Here is a 23,381-nt window from a genome sequence, read left to right on the forward strand (position 1 = left end):
TTAAATATTTCAGAAATGATGAGAAGGTAGAAGATGAATACAAAGTAAAATGAATGAGACAGAAACAGCCCTGAAAAGTAGTAAAGGCAGAAGAAGAGACATAGATTTGAACAATACAAATGGCAGGATCTTGTTATGAGTTTAGGATGGCATATCAGAATGCTACAGTCAGCATGATGTAATGGTTTGAGTGTTGGACTAGGACTCTGGTCCTAAAAAACCCCTCTGAACAAATCTTGCAAAGAAAACTCCATGATAGGCCCTCCTTGGGGTTGCCATAAGTTAGAAAAACTGCCTAACAACAATCAAATAACAAATGATTGTCTAACAACAATTAGAGACAACTCTGGGAGACCAAGGTTGCATTCACACTAGCGTTTTTGTGCCGAGTATTTCTGGGGAGATTCGATGATGCAATACTGAATCAAAGTTCCTACTGTGTTTACCTTGATCGAATCTCTCCATGGCAATTTAACCCTGCTGATGTTCACAGTACAATTTGTAGCGATTTAAAATGGAGCCGCCATTTCGCTCATTCTCGGGGGTTTTTTAACTACCAATCAGATGATGTACATCCATGTCACACTGTTTGTGGGAATCCTCAAAAACGACCCCTAACCCCCATGCCCACTGATAGGATTTTTTTAAAAATATATATCAATCAATTCATCCACACCTTTGTCATATCAATGATGTGAGTATTTAAATGTACTGTCTACTGTGGTCATGAAATAGCAGATTTGGCTTTGGCTGGCAAGGAGAGAGCAAAGGGTGAGTATGATCCACCTGCTGCACATTAATCCCTCTTCCTCTGCTCCAAATTGAATCAATAGCAAACCCCACCCCCTCAGCCCCTGGTTCATTTGAAAAGACACTCTAAAATCTCTGTTTCCAAACATCCCGGGTTAATGGGGATTTGTGCTGACCACCCTGAAATTCAGGTCAGGAAAACCCAGTACAAGTGTGAATGACCCTCTTTTAAACTGGTTTGCAAACTGGTTTATAACATAGTATGAACAGGTCCCAGGATTCAATCCCTGCTTGCCAGATAACCTTGGGCATGTGATACTTTCTCAGCACCAGAGGAATGTGCTGGCAAACCCCCTCTAAACAAATCTTGCAAAGAAAACTCCATGATAGTCCCTCCTTGGGGTTGCCATAAGTTAGAAAAACTGCCTAACAACAATCAAATAACAAATGATCGTCTAACAACAATTAGAATGCTACCCCTTATCAAAAGCAACACTATAAGAGTAAGCATGCATATTCTTGAAGGCCAGATTAAAAGCCCTTGATGGTGCTGGCTTTGTGTCTGAAAAATATTTTGGTTGTATTTAAAAAAAAAAAAAAGTAAGAGGAGTTTCATATATTTTCCATATGAAATTGTACTATCCAGCTTAATCTACTTCAAGGGGGATCTACTTATGTTATTTCAAGGCAAGAGCTTCAAACAATGCTTTGCTCATTATCTGGGGGCAAGCTTCTCTGCAGCTGTTTTGGACTATAACTTCTGTCGTGTCAGACCACTGAGTGTGCTGGATGGGACTGAATAGAGTTTTGGTCCAAGATATGTAGAGTATCATGTGGAAGAGAAGACTAGTGTGGTCTCAAGGGACATGCCATAAAGACTACGCTCACCCTCCATAGTGAAGTACCCCTCATTCAAGAAATGGGCAACTTGAGAATAAATATGGCCTACTAGTTTGCTCATTCTGGCTCATAAAGGTCTTAGACATCTGTCTCTATATCTGAATCTGGGGAAGGGCAAACATATTATTGGCCATACATCAGCTATGTACCCATTTTGGCCTAACTAACAGCACCCAGTGTGCTTTTTTCCCTGAAGCCCTCAAGCTTAAATATTTTCTTCAGCCCTGCTCTAGAGATGTAAACTTTGTAGAAAATTTGAAGCAATGGGTGGCAGGGGAATTTTGGTTTCCTCTGGAACATTTTGGGATTTTTTTTAAAAAAGAAGATATTCCAGGAAAAATTGGAAATCTATCCAGTATTTATTTTCAGAGCAAACATAAGCTTGCTTTACATAACTTATGCTTCATTCATAACATAGCCCACATATAAAATTGTACTGTTTGGCATCTTTATGAAAGCTTAAAATATAATAAAACTATTTGTACAAATAAAATTGTGAATGTCCTGAAAGATCTGTGTACTGTTGTGCCTTATGTTACATAACCACCTGCACCTTAGCTTTTGTCATATGAGAGGTTACTGTGCAGGGAGAGAAAATAAACCACAAATTTTGTATTAAACAAAATACAGTGCATTTTGGGACTGAAGAGTATTATACAGTCACAATCACAACGGTGTGTTTAAATACAAAGACTAGCAGCATATTGAAACAAAAAGTTTTAACATAGAAAATATTGAACTCTTCAGTAATATATTATAATCACAAACGGTGAAGGGCAACCTGGATTCTCCTTTCATGAAAATAGCAGCTCTCATTAGATGTGGAAAGGCATCTTGGTTTTAGTGTTACAGTACATATTTCCCAGTCTGCATGGGAATTATTGGCCTCCAGTCATGTACACTATTCTCACACATCTTCCTGCTACACCATTTCTCTCATTTTATGCAAGTAAAACTTTTTTGTGGAAAGCTTTACATTCATTCCAAAAGAGAAAATATTTCATCAGAGTTTTCATCAGAGCATCCCATCTCTAGGCCATGCAAGACAAAATTATCTAATCATATGTAGGAAACTGTGTGAAGTTTGTATGTGGTTCAGCACATGTGCCAAACCCCAGTGCATATCAAGAATGCTTATGACACACCATTTCCCTCCCTCCCTCCCTCTTTCTCTACAGGATGACAGTGCAGCACTCATGACAGCACAAAACAACAATTTCTGGGTAGCTGAAGAATAGCAGGAGAATTAGAGGAAGACTTTATTTTCTCTGTCCACCTGGGACAAAAGCCTTTCTCTGGCAAGCCCCTGAACACTCTCCTCTCTCTCCATGGATAAAGGACACACATTACCTCAAGACTTCTGGGAATTGCTACATTGTCTGAGAATGAGGAGCAAGTACGCCATCCTCCTGGTGTTTGTGGTAGCACTTGTCATAATTGAAAAGGAGAACAACATCATATCAAGGTAGGGGGAAAAGGAGAGCTATAGTGGAAGAAAGGCTTTCTCTGTATCCTTAGTGGAGCCTTCAGGCTAGCGCTCTATCTTATCGAACTTTCAGGTCCAAACTTGCTACCACCATCTCTCCAGCCTTTTGGATCCAGGTAAATATCTGTACCTCCCAGTCTGAATTAAGCTGCCTTTTTACTCAGGAATGCAGACAGATCACTCTTTTAAACACATATACAGAGTTAGAATTCACAATTCATTAATGGGCCAGTTGAACAGCCTGATACAGAGAGGAGGAGAATTGTCTGACAAGCAGCACTCTTGTGAACAGGTTTAAAAGTATAGCTGTTCTTTCCTCCTTTCCATCTGGTCTCCCTCTTCATACTCATAGCGATTTAGGAAAGTGAATAGAAGAAGTTCTGTTTGAATCATAGTAATGTCATGATGCTAATATTAGGTTGTTGTTCTTGTGTGCCTTCAAGTTGTTTCTGACTTATGGCGACGCTAAGGCTAACTTATCATTGGAATTTTCTGGGGCTGAGAGTGTGACTCACCCAGGGTCACTCAGTGGGTTTCCATTACTGAGTGAAGAATTAAACCTTGATCGCTAGAGTCCTAGTCCTACACTCAAACTACTACACAACACTACACTATGCTAGGATGCCACCAGGATTAATTGCCAGGAGTGTTATACAACCAAGTGCAAAACAGTTAACCATCTACTAAGCATCTCCATATGATTTTTTTCTCTCACTGACATGTAGCTGAACATACAGATGAAATGTTTATAAGAGGTGGCCATTATGTAAGTAGCATTCTCAGGGGATGGTAGGTATTGAAGGGGAAGGGACAAGGAATTTACAATACTATTAGGTAGGCGGCAGATATTGATGGAGAAGTGACAGGGAATTTTTTCTTTTCAGTTTTTTTTTTTAAATAAGGGTAAATGAGGGAAAGAGACAAATGCAGATTAAAATATGAGAAATAGAGTCTATTCCTTATAGTTCTGGAAGGATGCTAGTACAGTTGGCCCTCAGTATCTGCAGGGATCCGTTCCACCCCCTCCCCCATGGATACCAAAATCCACTGATGCTCAAGTTCTGGGACTTCAATGGTGGCATGTGCATATAGCCACATCACCAATAGGGACAGCCCCTGTTGTCCCCAGTGGCAGTGTGTGCATGTGACTGCACGACCATTAGGAACAATAGAACTCATTGCTCCTAATGGCGGCATGTCCATGTGCATGCACCACCACTGGGGAGAACATGGGCTTGCTGTCCGTGGATGGTTGAATCTGTGGATGGAAGTCCACAGATACTGAAGTCCAATTGTAGTTGCTGAAAACATTTACCTCTCCAACTTATTTGTGTTCCTATTTCCTTGCACTCAGGACAAATGTGCCTAGGACAGTATCTTTCCCACTTCTCCCCTCCTTTGCCCCTCTTTCCAAGTTGGTACTTGGACACATGTCCTTGGCCAGAGCTTGGAAAAGGCTGTTTTAGGAGGGGGATTTTTGAACTCATGTCCCAGAATGACCAGTGCTCATGTTGGCTGGAGAGACCCAAAAGTTAACATTTCCAAGCTTTGATTTTGTGATCAAGGTTTTGAAATTGTGTTTCAAAGTACTTTGGGATTCCTTATAAATTAACCTTTGTAAAAGTTAGAATTATCAGGGAAGCAACAATTCCACTACTGTGTTCTGGTCAGAGTTTGGAAACATTACCTTTTATTTAACTACAGCTCTTAGAGTTGGGCATTATGGCTGGAGAATTCTCGGAGTTTTAGTAAAAAAAAGAAAAAAGTAACTTCTTCCAAGCTGTGTTTCTAGCTCTTTCCTTAGCCTAAATTTCTGTGCTAGGCCCAACCAAAGTAGACCTCTTGAAACATTGGAAATCTGGCAAGTCAACATTTATGTAAGTCTGATTGATTCAATGGGACAGTTAAGATTTGGACAGGCAATTGGATTGAGGTTGTTTGAGTCAACTGTTGTCAAACATGCTTAGCCACTGTGTTTACATAATTTGAACACATTCCCTATATTATTCTTTTGAGATCCTTTGCATTGCATTGGGATTTTGTGACTGATCCCTGACAGATAACTCACTAGGGAATGTGTTCCCTGAAGTCAAAAATCTAAGAGAAGAGCAGTGTCTTAAGGATGAGAAAAACTGAGAGCCTTACTGCATGAGGAAAGAAAGCTGAAACAGATCAGGAGAGCAGCGGCTTTCTCTTTGTCTCTTTGCATGCTGTGGTAGCACTTCTGTTCTCCTTCCTGAGGGAGGCAATAATAAAAGTATGCCTTTTGCCAAACGGATTTTCCCAGCATTACAAAAGGTACACTTTTATTACAGTCTTCGTCTGAAAGAGAATGGAAATGTTTCAACAGCGTGTGGAGAGGCATTGAGAAAGCTGCTACTCTCCTGATCCATTTTGGCTTTCTTTTCTCACGTGATAAATCACTGAGCTACTTCTTTCTCAAAGACAGTTTACACTTTCCTTCTGAAGTCTCAGGTATTTTGAAAAACTACATGCTTTCTCTCTCTTATTAGTCTTGGTGATATTGTTCTCTTTCTTCATAGGGTGTCAGACAAACTGAAGCAGTCTCCACTTTCCCTGATGGAAGCCAATAGTACAGACTCTGGCTTGGTGTTGTCAGAAAATGGTTCCCTCCTATCCCTCAGTGAGCTGGATTTGGCTTTCTCCCAGCTCAAGAGCCGGCTTCAGAATGTCACATTGCAGCTTGGAGGGACTAGAGAAACTCCACCAGCATCTGCTAAAGGGACAAGGAAGCATGTTCTCCTGATGGCTACCACCCGCACTGGTTCTTCCTTTGTAGGGGAATTCTTCAACCAACAAGGCAACATTTTCTACCTCTTTGAGCCTTTGTGGCACATCGAAAGGACTGTTTCCTTTGAGACTGGCGGTGCTAATGCTGTGGGGTCAGCTCTTGTCTACAGAGATGTTTTGAAGCAGCTCTTCCTTTGTGATCTCTACATCTTGGAAAACTTCATAATCCCATTCCCAGAGGACCATCTGACGCAGTTTATGTTTCGGCGTGGCTCAAGCCGCTCACTGTGTGAGGAGCCTGTCTGCACACCTTTTGTCAAGAAAGTCTTTGAAAAGTATCACTGCAAGAACCGCCGCTGTGGCCCCCTAAATGTAACTTTGGCTGCGGAGGCCTGCCTGCGTAAGGAACACATGGCCCTCAAGGCAGTGCGGATCCGGCAGCTTGAGTTCTTGCGGCCCTTAGTTGAAGACCCTCGTTTGGACATGAGGATAATTCAATTAGTACGTGACCCTCGGGCAGTGCTGGCTTCTCGCATGGTAGCATTCTCAGGTAAGTATGAGACCTGGAAGAAATGGGCAACTGAAGGTGAAGCGCCGCTTAATGAGGAAGAGGTACAGAGGCTGCGGGGGAACTGCGAGAGCATCCGGCTCTCAGCTGAACTTGGTTTGAGGCAGCCAGCATGGCTTCGGGGTCGCTACATGCTAGTCCGTTATGAGGATATTGCCAGGTCTCCCCTCCAAAAAGCCAAGGAGATGTATAAATTTACAGGCATCACCATCACCTCACAGGTGGAGGAGTGGATCCAGAAGAATACTCAGGCACCTCAGGATAGCAACGGCATCTATTCAACCCAGAAAAACTCCTCTGAACAATTTGAAAAATGGCGATTCAGCATCCCATTCAAGCTTGCCCAGGTGGTGCAAAGTGTCTGCAGTCCAGCCATGAACCTGTTTGGTTATAAGCTGGCCAGTAGTCCTGAGGCCCTTACAAATCGGTCTATCAGCTTGCTAGAGGAGAGGAGGACCTTCTGGGTCACGTAATGGTGGCCTTTGCTGGTATATTTTCCCCCATATTGCAGTGTTCTGTGGAACTGAAAAAGTCAGGACCAAGAAATCATTGAGAAAGGAATACATAGCAGAAAGGGTTGAGGGAGAAGCCATTCATGGCAAGCTTGCCTTGAACGTCTACCTTGTTTTGTGTTCTTTCTTCAAACACAGTGCTTTATGCTTTTCCTGGGAGCAGATGATATTTTCCTGACATATTTAAGGCTTTCCATTGGGTTATAAAATGGACAAACTCTGTCAAAAAGAGTTTGACACAGAGTGGAACCTGAACGCAGAGATCTAATCTCCTTACCTCATGCCCATGTCCTCAGTGGAATCATTGTCCATTCCTCACAAAACATGCAAAGTGGGTGAGAGAAAGCGAATACTCTATTTTTGAAAACACATTTACACTTTTTAAAAAGAGGAAAGAAATAGCTTTCTCATCCTGCTGAGAATTTTGTGAAAAAGAGTGTTGCACTGATATTGCCTGAGGCAGCCTTAAAGAACTTGTTAAGCTGATGTTTGGGGAGTGTAAGAAAGGTGTGGAGGAAGCAGGAAGGAAGAGAAGAAGGAAAGGTGTTTAACAGAACTGTCAGAAAGGAACCTGGACGACTTCATTGTTTAGACGGAGGATGTTTTGTACATGATCTACTTGAGACTCAGATAAATTGATGCCTTGTTTAAGCTTGAGGAGATGTGACTGGCTCACAAAGATGACTGGGAAGAAAAGACATGGAGTAGGGCTGAAGATGCCCCTGCCTACAGTAATAGACAATTTCATGCAATTATTTTGCTTTGTCTTGTTTTGCACCTAAACCATGGGATAAATGACTTAAAAAAAAAAAAAGCAGGCTATGAAAACAACGTTCAAAGGAAAATTGAATTCTATTCCTTCTATATCTCTGGGAGATCAGCCTTCCTCAGTGGCCACAGTCCACTAGTCAGTCTCTCTCTCTCTCTCTCTCTCTCTCTCTCTCTCTCTCTCTCTCTCTCTCTCTCTGTGTGTGTGTGTGTGTGTGTGTGTTAAGTCTACTGTCTGGTTTTCTCACTTGTCTCTGAATCAATTGTTACTCAGTCATATCCAGTGTCTGGAGAGAGTTAAGAGACAATAGCTTCTTTCTAGTCTCGGTGACTCAAGGCTGTGATTTTAATTGTATTTTCCCACCCCTCACTCTTCCAGTAATTGTTTTGTGTCCTTTAATGTGCTGGTTGGAAACAGCCAATAATGATTCTCTACAGTTTTGGAGAGGAATTGTTTTGTATAAACCAGGCCGCTGGAGCACAAAGAGAACAAAGGGGAAGGCTAGTGGAGGTAGAAAACAATGTGTAACTGGTTGAATGATAGTTAGTGGAAATAATTTCTGCAATAGCAAGAAACACAGTTTCCTGTCACAGTACAGGGATTCTTCTTATCCCTTTCTACTATAGGCTTCCAGACTTTTTGCTCCAGAGGCCCACAAACCATAAACAAATACCTAAATGAATGTTTAACACACCCTAGGCACTCCTATTAATCTGAAGCACTTATTGAAATACTTATAGTGTCTGGAATGTGGACAGAAATTTGGAAATACATCCCAGATGAACATAAAACAGAGGGGAAGCTGTTCTCATTGAAGCATCAAAAACAGTGTAGAGTTTTGTGACTCCTTAAATACACTCATGCTCCATGTTACTTTTCTATGCAGAATTAAATATGTACTGGGATGATCTATTAACTATAGCAGGCACTGATGTTAATACTGTCCTGCCATGCTAATTTACTTTGGTACCAGGACTTTGGTACCAGGAAAGATAATATCCATCTCAGTTGACTGGAATCATAAAATATTTTGAAGGGAGATACTTCATCTGTTCTTGTTTCTTTTTTGAAATAGCCAATCAGACAGAGGCAGTTATGCTTAGGTGTTATGAAGCCATTCTTTATTTAGGGTGGGGAAGCAGGAGTGATGAATGACAGACCATACTTATTCTAAGCCACACAGAACAATGAAGAATGGGATGCTTTGTGATCTTGTTTCCTGAAAGGTAGTGATCTGAAAACAATATTTTGCACATCTGTGGCAGGAATAGCTGTATAACCATCTCCTCTTTCACACATATGTATGCACCTCCACCCTTTATAAAAGCATCCCATTCTAAATAGAAATTGATAGTATAAAGAAGTTTTTAAAAAGATTATGTTTCTGAATAAAAGCGCCCCCCCCCCAAGTGACTTTTGGGGACAGTTATCTCTTTATAGAATATCTGCCAAAGTTAAGACATTGGGTTGCAACTAATCAACTTCCATTAACCCAGGAGTAAGGTCTATAGAACTTCTGAGTACACTTGTGTGCCTTTTCATGAGATCATGCTGAAAGCATCTGGGAGATGGCATCGGCTCATACCCAGTTTCCAGCTGCTGCATAAGGAATAAGTTTTCACATTCAAATTGATTGCATCAGTTGTCTAGGAGGAGGAACAGAAAAGATTTCTTCCTTGCATGATTTCACTTGGGATACCTCTGTTGGTGACCAATCCTAACTTTCTACCATATACTCATGTATGGCTACTTCTGATGGGTTGCTTATCATTTCTCCCTTTCTCACCACACTTAAGAGAACTTACTCCTACTAGGATCACTCATTCCTTTCTGAACTGCATGATGCACACGTTTCCTGTTCTGCATGGCCTAACCATCACACCGTTTAAAAAAAAGGAATATAGGACCTGACTTACAGAACTAGTAAATAGCTGACAGACACAGTCAGGAAATAAAAATAAAAGTGTGTATGTAGTAAATCAGTGTTAAAGGGTTACAGTAGATATACCAAACAACCAACAGTCCATATATAATGTCTACAATATGTAGTCCATACAGTGTTACAGCAATAAATGTGATGGTCCATTGGCTGTGAATCTTTAACTGGAGGAAGATTTTCAAAGAAGCAATCATATTAGTCTCTTACAGTTTAAAAAGGGGGTGGGGAGGGGAGGGTGAAGAGAAGGAATGTAGCAGAACCCTTAACTTTTTTATTTTTATTTTTTATTTTAGCATAAGCTTTCATGGATATAAACCAGCTTCCTCCTCAGATACCGTACATCCAGGCTTTTTATCCTGAGGCCTGGATATCACTCTGTACTGGAATATATCCCAAAAGTGCATGCTTGAACAAGAAACAATTATTATTAAAGGTATTATTACATTGCTTTCCCTAGTCCTTTCCTCCTTTTTATGATTGCTGACCATTAATCTAAACAAACTTTCAGTAATACAAGGACCAAATGAAACTATGGATGTTGAAGGTGAGAAGCATTTTTATTCTTACTCTGTGAGGAAGTCTGCACTGATCTGTTTGGTGAATGCTGAATTGTAGTTGGTTAAGTGATTGCATGGGCTGAATTCCTTCATAAGGAGACTTGAGTATGCAGGAATTAGAACTGGTCAGTTTTGTGACATCCATATCTAGTAGTAGGTTGGTATTATGTTACTATGTAGCAGAACCGGCATTGTGCACCATTGCAGTCCTGGTGCACATTGGACACTCTTGCCAATGTCCCAATACTTTGCAATTCACCATCTTTGCCATTCACTAAAGAGTTTCTTAGTGCCTTTGCTATTTAGCAAAGTACACATAGAGTTATGCTAAATAAAAGGTGATATAGGATTCTGACAATGTATTTTAAATACAACCATACAGTTGTTTTCTAACACTTCAGGCTGAGTCTGAAGGGAAGAATTTTAATTTTGGCCATTAAGATAGAAGATAAAATCAAAACATGTCTGGCTCTTGTTTTATTTAAGTCTTGTTTAGATCCCTTGGTCTTCCTACAGTTAACAGTTTATAACAGTTCTTCACATCTGTCACTATTAAATTGTATAGGGCACACATTCATTATATGTAGACTGTTGATTGTTTGGTGGATTTACTGTAACTTTTTAACATCAATTTACTACAAATACTGTACATTTATTTAGATAGTTCCAAACTCTTCCTTGTTTGCTATTTACTAACCAGTAAATCTCACAGCTTCCTTATTTAGAATCATAGAATCATAGAGTTGGAAGAGACCGCAAGGGCCATCCAGTCCAACCCCCTTCTGCCATGCAGGAAATCCAAATCAAAGCATCCCCAACAGATGGCCATCTAGTCTCTGCTTAAAGACCTCCAAGGAAGGAGATGCCACTACACTCCGAGGGAGTGTGTTCCACTGTTGAACAGCCCTTACTGTCAGGATGTTCCTCCTAATGTTGAGGTGGAATCTCTTTTCCTGTAGCTTGCATCCATTGTTCCGGGTCCTGTTCTCTGGAGCAGCAGAAAACAAGCTTGCTCCCTCCTCAATATCACATCTTTTCAAATATTTAAACAGGGCTATCATATCACCTCTTAACCTTCTCTTCTCCAGGCTAAACATCCCCAGCTCCCTGAGTCATTCCTCATAGGGCAAAGTTTCCAGACCTTTCACCATTTTAGTCGCCCTCCTCTGGACACGCTCCAGTTTCTCAATGTCCTTTTTGAATTGTGGTACCCAGAACTGGACACAATATTCCAGGTGGGGCCTGACCAGAGCAGAATACAGTGGCACTATTACTTCTCTCGATCTAAACTCTGTACTTTTATTGATGCAGCCTAAAATTGCATTGGCCTTTTTAGCTGCCGCATCGCACTGTTGACTCATGTTCAATTTATGGTCTACTTGGACTCCTAGATCCCTTGGGCTTCATGCCCCTTTGCCTTATGATTAGTTCCATTTTTCTGCACCATTGCCCTCTTGGGTTACCAGTTCCTCTTGTATCTGTTTACTTTTACTCTGGACATCTGATCTTCTAGACTTGTTAAGCAAAACCCAAATGTATCTGGCCTACGTTGTGCCCTGTTTCTTTGTATTTTAAAATATACAGTAGACACAAGCAAAGGAGATGGATGTGGGCACAGCCCACCAAGGTTGCAAGTGACTAGAGTTCTTTTTCATATAGCAGCAGTGTAGGTCACTGCAGGGCAACAGGATCCACAATTTGTCAGTGTAGATGGCTATATGAGAGGCTTGTTATCCACAAAAAAACCAACAACAACCCTCTAACACCCTCTGGACAGGTTTTGCTTCTGAATCGAAATACACCAGAAGAGCAGCATCCACTTCTCAGATGGGCAGGATACCTTAAACACTTCCTTCTCCAACAGAGATTATTCTGGTTTATGAGACATTTCAACCAGCACTCCTTTTACTGAATAAAAATGTATTGCTTCTGCTGTTGTTTAGTTTTGTTTGTGCTTTCCCTTCTGTCATGTTGTCTGTTCAAATGTTACCTTTTAAACTGAAGTACAACAGCTGTGGCATTTTAGAAAAAACAAGCCCACTACTTCCTGACATCTGCAAAGTTGTACTTGTTTTGAACGTTTCTATCTTTGTTTTTTTTCCTCCCTTGAACTGTAAACTGTGCAGTAAGTTTATTTATTTATTGTATTGGGGGCGGGGAAGATGAAAATACTTTATTGGAAGGGATGAAAGCTGCACAAAAATAAATAAAAACAGACTCAGAATGTGTCCCAGGGAACAGATATAGAAATGAAATTAAAAGAAGTTTGGCTCTGATGAAAAGAGAACATGTTGCCTTTTCCTTTTAAAAAGTGTGTGTGGTTAAATCATTTAAAGGGGATAAAGGGGTTTTATTTAAAGAAAGGAACTGGGCAGAAAACAATTGAATTTTATTCTCGCCATGTAATCTTGGAGCTGGAAATAGCATTAGTTATCTTGGTAACAGATAAGGGGAACGGTTCCCTCTCCTAATAGGATTTTCAATATCCATGGCTCAACGTTATCCTTTCTGTTGCATTCTGAGCAGGAAGTGGATTATTTTCCAGTGAAGGGTTGGTGGTCGACCCTGGTTGCAGTCACATTAGGAAGGGAATTTGGGGTGTGGTGCACATTGGCTTATATTTGAAGATCTTGAAATGAAGTGCTGGAGAAGTACCGGAGAAAAGAAAGGCATTGTATATCATTTTACAATGGCGGAAAACACAAAGGAGTCATAATTTAATGCACACATCTGTATCCTTAAGCCCAGTGGAAACCAATGGGATTTAAGCATGCCTGCATCTGTCCAGAATTGAAATCAGGAGCTACAGTGGTCCCTCCACCCTCTGCTTCTTTGGACTTGTTGTGTGTGTGTGAAATTAGTTGGGTGGGTTTAGGAACGAAGGACCCCCATGAATGTGAAAAAACCACAAATAAAAAAACACTGTTCTTTTTACCTAAGAGAACACCTCTCTAGGAATCTCCAGTCCTCCAGTGCAACTCTGTGGCCAACATCTGCCAGAAGCTGATCATAGAATCATGCTGGAGGAACTACAAAATGCCTAGAGCAGTGTTTTCCCTAGGATCTTCTAGAGTTCTCCAGCCCAACTCTATGGTCAACTTCTGGCAGAGTTGCACAGGAGTACTTAGAGATTCCTAGAGAGAACCGCAAATGATCAGATCTGCAGAAGATAAAGCTGCAGTTGTGGAGAGCCAACTGTATATAGTCTTCCCCCATGAATAGCTGGATGGTCTCCATTAAGATACTGGTCTTTAAAGTATTTTGGTGGCTGGTGAAGAGGTGAGGGTTTGCAAGCCAGAGGACCTACCTTTTCCTTAAGCCTGTCCACACTATGCAGTTAGAGTTCTATGATTCCTCATCAACTGCCATAGCTGCATCCTATGAAATCCTGGGCTTTGTAGTGTGATGAGCCAAACTGCAAATCCCAGAATTCTATAGGCTGGAACCACGGCAGTTAAAGTGGAACCAGAATGTCATAATTGAGGGATACGACTTAGGACTCAGTAAAAAGGGGACTGCAGTGGCAGCTTCCTCTTTCGATTAAGGGAAAGATAGATTCCTCTGGCCTTTGAGTTAGCCAGCTCTGCAACAAAGTGTGTGTGGTGGTGGTGGGGTTAATTTTCCCACAGAGGCCTTACTTTTACATTTTGGCAGCTGAGGAAGTTTTCTGGTCTTTTAAGGTTGAAGATATTTTATATTGATGTTTATTTTAGTTTATGTTGACACTGTGCAGGCGTCAGATGCTTCAACACTTCCGAGAAACACAGTCCCTGGCAGTATGCAGAGCTCCAGTGGGGATGGAGCCCAGTCTTAACATTGGCGAGTCTAGTCTCACAGTAAGAACAGCAAACCCATGAAAGGAGATGGGCGGGAGAGTCCCTGGCAGCTTGGGGGGGGGGGGAATCTCACAGAGAATGACTCCCTCCTCTGTAGGCCTAGCCTGGGAATAGACAGAGCCAGCTCTCTCTGAGCCAATCTCCTGACCTTCCCAAGCACAAGGGTGTCATTCAGTGGCAGTGTATTTATTTAAGGAAGTTGGAGGGGGGAGTGTTTTTTTAGAAACTTGATGAACACATCTTCAGTGGAGGAGAGAGTGAGACAGGCACTGACCTTTGTAAATAAAAGGGAATAGGCTTCTGGTGTTTTGACTTGCTGGATGATAGAAAAGCAAGTTGCCACCAACACTGCCTCCCACCTCCTTGCCTTTTCTGTCAATCAGTATGTTTCTCACACGGCTGTCTGTGTTCTAACAGGAGGAGTTGACCCAAACAAATGAGGCGCATAACCAGAGCTTGGAACCATTACTTGTTGGACTACACCTCCCATGGTGGGATCCTGGGAGTTGTATTTCTAAAATTACATTTCCCACATTCTACATGAAATCAATTACTGACGTATATTCTTTGATCCAGTTCTCATGGGGCAATGAAAAGAGCTGAAAAATGTTTTGGGGAGTATTTTGGTACAGAAACAGGTCCCTCAACATTTAAGGTTCTTGATGTGGCTTACACACAACAGCTAAACATTCGCTCTGTGGTAACGGAAGGATATTGGGGGTCAGACCATCCTTGAGTCCTCAATCCATCCTTTTTATGCTTCATAGGTCATACTAGGAGGTATTTCTCAACAACCAGAAATTATGGGACAGAAGTACCTGCATGGCATCCTGCCTTTAATGGTAAAGCAACATTTCCACACTGTAGTGCCTTCTAGATATTTGGACTGGAATTCCCATAAACCCTAGCCAGCATTTCTAATTGTCAGGTATTATGGGGATTGTAATTGAAACATCAGGAGGGCAACTGGCTGGTATATACTGTCCTGTTTAGTAGATGTGTCTTGAATACAAGGGCATAGCACAAAATGTCTAGATATGTAACAAGTTATTAAAAGAGAATTTATTCAACTACTAATGTTGGTCTTTCAGGGCTATAGAGGGCTGGCTGCTCCTACTTTTATCTCTCGTCCACCCTTCAATTCTGTATTCTTTTTTTTAAATCAAGTGGAAGAGTTTGCTGTCACTCCCTTTGTGTAAACCCCATCTTTAAATGAACAGTATTCTGCTAGAAACTGCTATTTTAGTTTGCTTGGAAATAATACATTTGCATGTAGAGGTTCTGTATCTTTATATGATAAGAGGTCTCCACAGTGAAAAAGAATTCCATGGGGAGAAGAAAGCAAGGAGAGCAGCCATGTTATGTGGCAAGGGAATGTGTGAGTCCCACTGTTTTTTGGGCAGACCAGTGAAGTGATCCTAAAGAAACCCCTTTGTTTATTTACCTATAAGCAGAGAGGTCTAGGAATGCTCCCAAAAGTAATTCAACAGCTAAACCAGTGTGTAAATATTTTCCTACTGGCCCTATGGGCTGGGATGGAGATTTTAGCTGGAATGTTTGCTTGGTATGAAAGGAAAAGTGTTCTGCTGGTGTTAAAACTTGTTTGTTCCTTGGCCTGCAAAGATGGGAGAGATCTCTGTCAAAGGCATCTTCTGTGTATATCATTTCACTTGTTTTGCCAAGGAATAGGGAACTCGAGGTCAGCCTTAACAAGAGGAACCAGGGAAGACTTCAGGGTGTCTGCAGCAGGGATGTAAATCTGCATTTAGTTAATTTTCTCACACAAAATGAGAAGACGTTTCATGCCTTTTTGGAGGTTTTGTTTTGTTTTTGAATTGGGGAACATTTTGGAAAAAGAGTTATGCAAAAAAATGTTTTTCAGAAAAACAACAGAGAAGACTCCTTTTTTGCAGAAAATATAATGTCTTGTGCAAAATGTTTTTTTCTGCAAAATTTGCAGAAAATGGAAAAGGGGGAGAAAGTACTGGGTTTTTTCATTTTTTCATTTTTATTTTTTTTTTGAGGATAAAAACATCTGGGTGTTTGACTATTTCTATTTCTATTTTTTTATTTTATTTTTCTGGATGGAGCACCTTAGAAGAATTTTTACAGCGAGTTTTTTTTAAATCTAATAATCCTCAAAATACATGTTTTGGGCACCTTGGAAGACTGAGTTCAATCACTACCCACTGACTGCTTTATCTAAACAAAAACTGTTCCAGTAGTTGAGGCTGGTAGCAATATGCATTGAATTTAAACCACTCCCAAAGTCTATGCTGAATTGGGCCACATTATTTATAAATTTAATTTATATCCATCTTTCTCCCAACTTAAGACCCAAAGCAGCTTACAACAGCTTTGAACTAGTTCTTAAGCTTCCTGCTGAGAAAGTCCCCTCTGAAGCTGCTGGGCTGAAAATGGATCCCATCAGAAGATTTCTTTTGATATCTTTTGATGGGAAAAGGCAAAGAACCTCATAAAAGCACATTTCAGGTTTTGTTTCTCTGAGGACACCCAAGGCTGGGGAGAAGGCCGAGTGGATTTTATTATGCACATAAATAAAAAGTTATGCACAACAGCTCTCAGAATCCCTTCAGCCAGGCTGGGGGATTCTAGAAGAAGTTGTCCAAACCATAACTTTTCCAGGCTACAGTTTGCCTCCCTGTTGCTGTGACATTCTTCCTTGGAGATGGTGTGTGTGACTTTTCAGTGGCAGACGCCAGAGAATGCTTCCCATCTGCATTCCAAGTCTTGGGACTTATTCCCATCCACATAAAGCAGAAAGACCTGCTGTACCATTAAACCTCTACCCTACACTGCCTTCTCCCCCACTTGGGTATTCCTGTCATGTGGGCATTTTACTCCTTGTTTATTCCTTCAGCAAATTGCAGGGTTGCATTTAGAATCTATTAATAAGGCAGAGTGGCATGGGAAAAGGGACAAAGCAGACAGAGAGCAAAAAAGGTTGCTATTTCTAGCCTGCACCCAGCTAAGTTTGAAGTTGGCTTTAAAAGTCAGACTGATGGAAAGGACTATTAATAGAGCTGGATGAAACCTACAGCTATTGTTGCATGTGGCTGAAATTACCGCATTCTGGAGATGCCAAATCCTCCCCTTGCTCCCAAATGTTAAGCTGAAATAATGTATTTTTTTTTCCAGTAAGGCACGATGCATTAGAAAAGACAATGATGCGAGTTAAGGTAGAGGGCAGGAGAAATAGAGGAAACACACTTTTAAATAGCTGAACTCTATTAAAGAGGTCATGGGTATGAATTTGCAGGACCTGAGCAGAGCAGTGGAGGATAGGGGGGCTTGGAGACATCACATCCACAGGGTCACCATGAGTCGAGGTTGACTTGAAGGCAGCTAACAACAACAACAAGAAAACCCTATTGAATTCATGGGTCTCCATAAAGTGACGGGAAACTTGAAGGCATATACACACACATTTTCCATATTTTCCACTGGAGGTTTTTCAATTACAGACCAAAAAGAAAATCATGCTACTACAGCTATTATCCTACACATATACTTCCTTTACTGGGAGTATGTCACACTGCCCCTAATGGGACTTATTTATGATTAGGAACAACATAGTCTTGGTTGCTAGGTATATAAAATCATAATTTTATTTTAAAAAATAATTTCAGGGCAGTTTTGAGCAGTACACACATTTGTTCAGTGCATTTCTTTTCTATATGGCAAGCAGAAAAATATTCAGTGATTTCACAAGCTGTCAGAGTAACAGAGCTGGCATTCAATACTGCAGTTAGGGATTAGTAACCTAGAGCTACAGAGTCATAACCATTCAGTAAGACTATGTAGTCTTACTGTATGACTACATAAATTCTACCACAGACCTCCTTAAGAGCCAGCAGCCAAATTGGATGAAGAAGTTCCACTGGGCTTCAAGGAGGAGGATGTTTCCTCCCCCCACTAGTAAGCAACAATAACAGTAAGCAACAACAATAAGAAACAACAAGACCCTTTTTGCAAGTCCTTGCCACAGCCTCACTTGCTGGTAGGAGGAAGGGGAAACATCACCATCCTTGCACACTGCTTAGAAGCAGAATGGACCTCCATTCCCCAGTCCATCTGCTGGCTCTTAAGGAGGGCTGGCAGGTTGGGGCCAAAGATGTTACTTAATAATACATACATAACTAAGTAATTGATGGAGATTATTGCACCACCAATTCACTTATGGAATAGACATGGGATTTAACAGTCAAAGATGGATTTTATCACACTGCCCCATAGCCAGGCAGTATGCAGAAATCCCATCCTTGAAAAACTGTGCAAGAAGCTTGGAGAAGCCAGATTGTATACAGCTTGCACACTGCTGGGGTATGGGGCAGTGCGATAAAATCTGTCTTTGACTTTTAAACCCTGCATCTATCCTGCAGGCGAATTGCAGTGCAATAATCTCTGATGTAGCAAATAAATAAATTAACTGTCAAATTATTTTTTAATTCATTATTTTAATCACAGGCTTTTCAAGCCTATGCACGTTAGAAGTCATGACTAATTAATAGTAATTGTGGTACTATCCTTTTACTTTTGGAGGGAGGCCATAGTGCAACGGCAGATGCTTTGCACACAGGCACTAAACCCAGTTCCTAAATAGACCCAGCATCTGAGGCAGTTCCTTTGAAACTGACCAAAGCCTAGAACTATTTCATCACTCCAGTGATATAAGAGCCACCAGCCACCACTGAGGAAAGGCACTAAAGAGTAAGGCAATATAGTAAAGCTTTTCTATTTGAAGCTGCAAAGCAGGCCCTTTGAGAATTAGGCCTGCTTCTATCCAATATGAAACCCTAGACTCCTTTGTGGGAAGATTACAGGGTTATTAATACAGTACATTGCAGGATTTATAAGAAGAAGCTATTGTTGTGTGCCTTTACGTTGTTTCTGACCTATTGTGACCTTAGGGTGAATGCATCATGGTTTTATTGGTAAGATTTGTTCAGAGGGAGGTTTGCCTTTGCCTTCCTCTGAGGCTGTGACTTGCCCAATGCCATTCATTGGGTTTCCATTGCTAAGTAGGGAGTCAAACCCTGGTCCCCAGAGTCATAGTCCAGTGGCTCTCAAATGGTGGGTGGAACTCACAGGGAGGTGTGAGAGTTGCTCAAGGAGTGCACAAGACTTGGAGGCCCTGAACCTACTACTCCTCTTTCCAAACTTTTTTTATGTATAAAATTTATGCATGCATTGAGTTGAGTTAATGAATCCACTTAAATAAAACGATTCTAATCTGAATGATATTTCCTTACAAAAATGTTAAACTAAATATACATGAATGTGCAAATGAAAATATGCACGCTAAATAATCAAAATATTTTTATTCATATACTAAGTCAAGTGGAGGGCACAATATCTGTATGCAGATGTAAAGTGGGGTCACAAGGGTAAAAAGTTTGAGTACCACTGCATTCCAGAAGAAACTATTCTTGTTGTGTGCCTTCAAGTCTTTTCTTGAAGGTGAACCTATCCCATGGTGACCCTAAGGTGAATCTATTGCAGGGTTTTCTTGGCAAGATTTGTTCAGAGGGAGGTTTGTCTTTGCTTTCCCCTGTGGCTGAGAGAGTGTGGCTTGCCCAAGACCATTCAGTAGGTTGCCATGGCTGAGTGGGGATTCAGATCCTGTTCTCCAGAGTCCTAGCCCAATGCTCAAACCATTACATTATGCTGGCTTTCTAGAAGAAACTGGGATATATCAATCAGAAATATTCAGACACTTGGCATAGATAAACAGACAGATAGATTGATTCTGGGTAACTAGCTCTCATTTTTTCATACTGGCTCAGAAACAGCAGATCTCTGGATGAAAGAGAGCTTTGGCCTTGTGAGCCAAACACTTCCAGACATTAGCCAACCTGTTTAGCAAGCACTAAGGACAAGCAGCTCTGCTAGAGAAATGCCAAACTGGCCAACACAACTGGCTAGGAAGTGACACTGATGCTAACTTGGGAAATGCTTTTGCCTTTCATGTCACTCTTGACTTCCAGGAACAACACAATCAGTTATATACAAAGGGTATTTTCCTGTGCTGTTGCTCTTTTCTAGGCTCCCTTCCTCTGCTGCCAGATGGGTGAATAAGGAAACAAGGCTTGTTCAGTTTCTCACTTCTTCAGTATACCTCATGCCAATGTTTCCTTCTACAAATTACTTGCACAAATGAAAGACCTCCAGCTGAGGATAAATGAGGTGGATCCAGACTCAGTCAAGACTTACAGAAGACCTCAGGAAACTAACCGGGCTTACATTAGTCATGGTTAACTTGTATCCCATTCAGTGGGTCAATTTTAGGTATGATTGAATCTGCATCTGACTCAGTGTGTGCATCTCTAGAAAAAAAGAGACCATAATTTCAACATAATGCCTCATTTACCTTAAGAAATCTTGTATAATTGCTCATATATACAACAGCATGTGCACAATGAACAGCTTTAAACAATAGAACTATAGCTATTAGGATGTACACCTTTAACTGTTTCATCCCTACATGTTTCCAAAAGCACCTATTAGGTGATATTGTACAAAACTGATGAGCTTTGCACAGAAAACATGATTTTTGCATGAAAAACCCATGTGTACTTCTAAAACAGTTGCACAGTTTGCATGAAAACTGGTTTTTTGTGTGTGTGTGAAAACACAGTTTACATGCAAAAAGCAAATTTCATAAAAATACTACCTTTTGTAAAAACCAAAAAGTGTGTTCTTGTACATAATAATTTACAGTCTGCCCTTTGTATCCGTGGGGGATCTATTCTGAACCCACCCACCCACCCACCCCCCGCGTGGATAAGGAAAAATGCAGGACCTTGTGTCTCATTGTTCTTGATATTGGGTGCAAGATGTGCACCCATTGAAAGCAATGGTCTTGCTGTCTGTGGATGTTTAAATCTGCTGACGGCAAGCCCATAGATATCAAGAGCCCACTGCACTAAAGTATTTCAGGTTGTGTGAACACTGGATGAAAATGTCATAAAATTGTTGCTCCTATGTTATTCTTGCCAACGGGATTTCCTAACTGTCTCAAAACTCATGTTCTTGGCTGGAAAACAAATAACAGCACATATTTTTACCACCCCTAATAGCTACCCAATATTATTGCTTTCTCCATCTAGCACTATGAGCACTATGTTGCAGATGAAAATGTGCATCCAGAGACATATCTGCAACTGGATTGGCTGTGTATGTGCAAGACACCTGCACACACATCTCCCTTTCTGGAGCAAAATGGGTACAGAATTTCCAGATACTGCAAAACTATAGCTCCTATCATCTCTAATCATTGGCCTTGGTGATCTTGAGTCTAGAGTCCAACAGCTTCTGGAAAATCATAGATTTCCCATCTCTGTTGTTTGCAAATTAAGGTTGAAACCTAATTAATACACATATACTTGAGTGTAAGCATTATTGAACTCAACAGGGCTTACTTCAGAGCAGGCATGCATGAGATTGCACTGTAGAGGCACTAAGTAAAGGCTTAGTATGAATAGGACACTACTACCTATGTCCATTTTTTTTCTGCTGGTGAGCATTCTTTTCCTATTCTTTTTGGATCTCCGGAGGATTGAGGGACTAGGAGTTTTCCAAAGTTGTGGTTTATGATTCAGAGACAGTGTACTGCATTATTTTAGTGCAACCATCCACCTACACACTGAGAAGAATATCCACATCCCTGCAGGGTACTTCAAGAGCTTACTAGCGGAAATGAAAACTTTTAATGTGATGGCACTAATCATAGGACAATATTTTCCTCCTGTTCATCCTAAAAATAAGACATTATTTAGTTCAGTGAGGTTTATTCACATATAATGGAAATAGGCCTTTAGCCTATTTCCATTATATGTGAATAAAGTGTTAAAATGGGAACATGGGCAACTTCATCTTAGGGGGAAATGTTTTTTTCAAGAAAATTTCCAGAGGGATATCTGTTGTCTCAAAAACAATTGGCTTGTGGAATCTTAACCAATTTTTATTGTGGTATAAGCTTGGTGTGTGGACTGAACAGCCCATTTCATCATTTACATCACATTCTTGATAGTATCCTCAGGATTCCAGCTCCAATTTTTTTCTCTCGTTTCACACACATCCTTTCATCTCCCAGTTGACAGGTTAGATCTCTACTGAAGGAGAGAAACAGCCAGCTATCAGATCATGAGTAGAGTCTTTAGCCTAATCTTTTGCTTTCAGAATGGTTTTCCTACTGCTGTTGTCCAGTGATATTCATGTCTTGTCTATCAGATGACAGGAATCCAAATGAATAAAGATGACCAAGAGGCTGCTGAGCCCACCCTAGGCCAGCCCAAGCTATGCTAAACCCAAACTCCTCAGTTTAGTGATTTTGGAAATTATTTAGGACTATCCTCAATCTTCTGACAAATTAAATCTCTGCTGTACCCGTTCTGCATGAAGCCATGTTTATGAAGCGTATCTGAACATGTTGACATAAAGTCTCAACACTCCTGGAACATTCACTTTGACAGATCACCCGACCAATATTTGGTATCTAGTGCTGCATTAAAAACAAAACTAACCCCTACTACCTTACAGTATAAATCAGCATTTGATAATGAGATCTCAAATGTTCCTTCACGTTATAAGTTACCATAAACCTACACTGAGGTGGTTAACCGGTTTCTGGTTTACATCATTTTAACCTGCTGGAGAGGAACACAAGTAAGCTTCCCTGCACAGAAAAACTGGCATGTCAGAGGAAAGACTTCACTTTTCACTGAGTCTAGTTTTCTGTGTGCAGAACTATTTGCTTGTTTGTTTGGTAAGTGAAGCATTCAGTCACATGAGCCAGTCTGGACAACTTGTGTATGTCAATGCATTTGATAGGAAGGTGGGTTTTTTGATGATTGATCTATGGTGCAAAATCCCCAACAACTTGTAAGGACCCTGCACCAGACTCTTGTGGCAACCCTGACAGGCTGCTTTGACACTGAGATCAAAGTGATGGGGCACTTTGAGCCCTATCTCAGAACATCTCAGTCGGAAGAAGGAATGGACAGTGATAGCAAGATGGGAATAATTAAGAGTGTTTGCCTTGAAGAATTGTAGAACAGCAGCCTCTACTGTCCAACGCACAGAAAAGCAAATATAGCCCTTCATTCAAGCCAAATGTGTACAATTTTTTTTTGGGGGGGGGAGGAGTCTAGCTCCTGATTTAACAATAATTTACGGGGGGGGGGGGTACAGTATTTATTAAATAAAATATTTTTATTACTGTACCCAGAATCCGTCAGTGACAACGACTTTTATGCTGGCTGGGGAATCTGAGAGTCAAAAAGTAACTTTT

General features: G+C 40.9%; 2 protein-coding genes across 5 annotated transcripts in view; both read left to right on the top strand.

Annotated features, from left to right (window-relative positions):
• The window catches only part of LOC149318783 (carbohydrate sulfotransferase 3-like), a 66,524-nt gene extending 54,026 nt beyond the window's left edge, over nt 1–12,498 (top strand). For 3 of the 4 annotated variants that reach the window (XM_089510447.1, XM_089510446.1, XM_089510448.1), the window contains 2 exons: nt 2,829–3,115; nt 5,680–12,498. In XM_089510447.1, the coding sequence (XP_089366573.1) occupies nt 2,979–3,115; nt 5,680–6,928 (1,386 nt within the window). In that variant the 5' untranslated portion in view covers nt 2,829–2,978 and the 3' untranslated portion in view covers nt 6,929–12,498. Of the gene's footprint in view, nt 1–2,828; nt 3,253–5,679 lie in introns of those variants that run through there. The other variant, XM_089510449.1, reaches the window with a different exon arrangement.
• The window catches only part of LOC149318784 (ferroptosis suppressor protein 1-like), a 103,625-nt gene that overhangs the window by 53,973 nt on the left and 26,271 nt on the right, over nt 1–23,381 (top strand). The window lies entirely within an intron of this gene.

This window comes from Sceloporus occidentalis, unplaced genomic scaffold, assembly GCF_023333645.1.
Source record: "Sceloporus occidentalis isolate IW3139 unplaced genomic scaffold, rSceOcc1.0.p SCAF_2, whole genome shotgun sequence".
NCBI classification, from domain to species: Eukaryota; Metazoa; Chordata; class Lepidosauria; order Squamata; family Phrynosomatidae; genus Sceloporus; species Sceloporus occidentalis.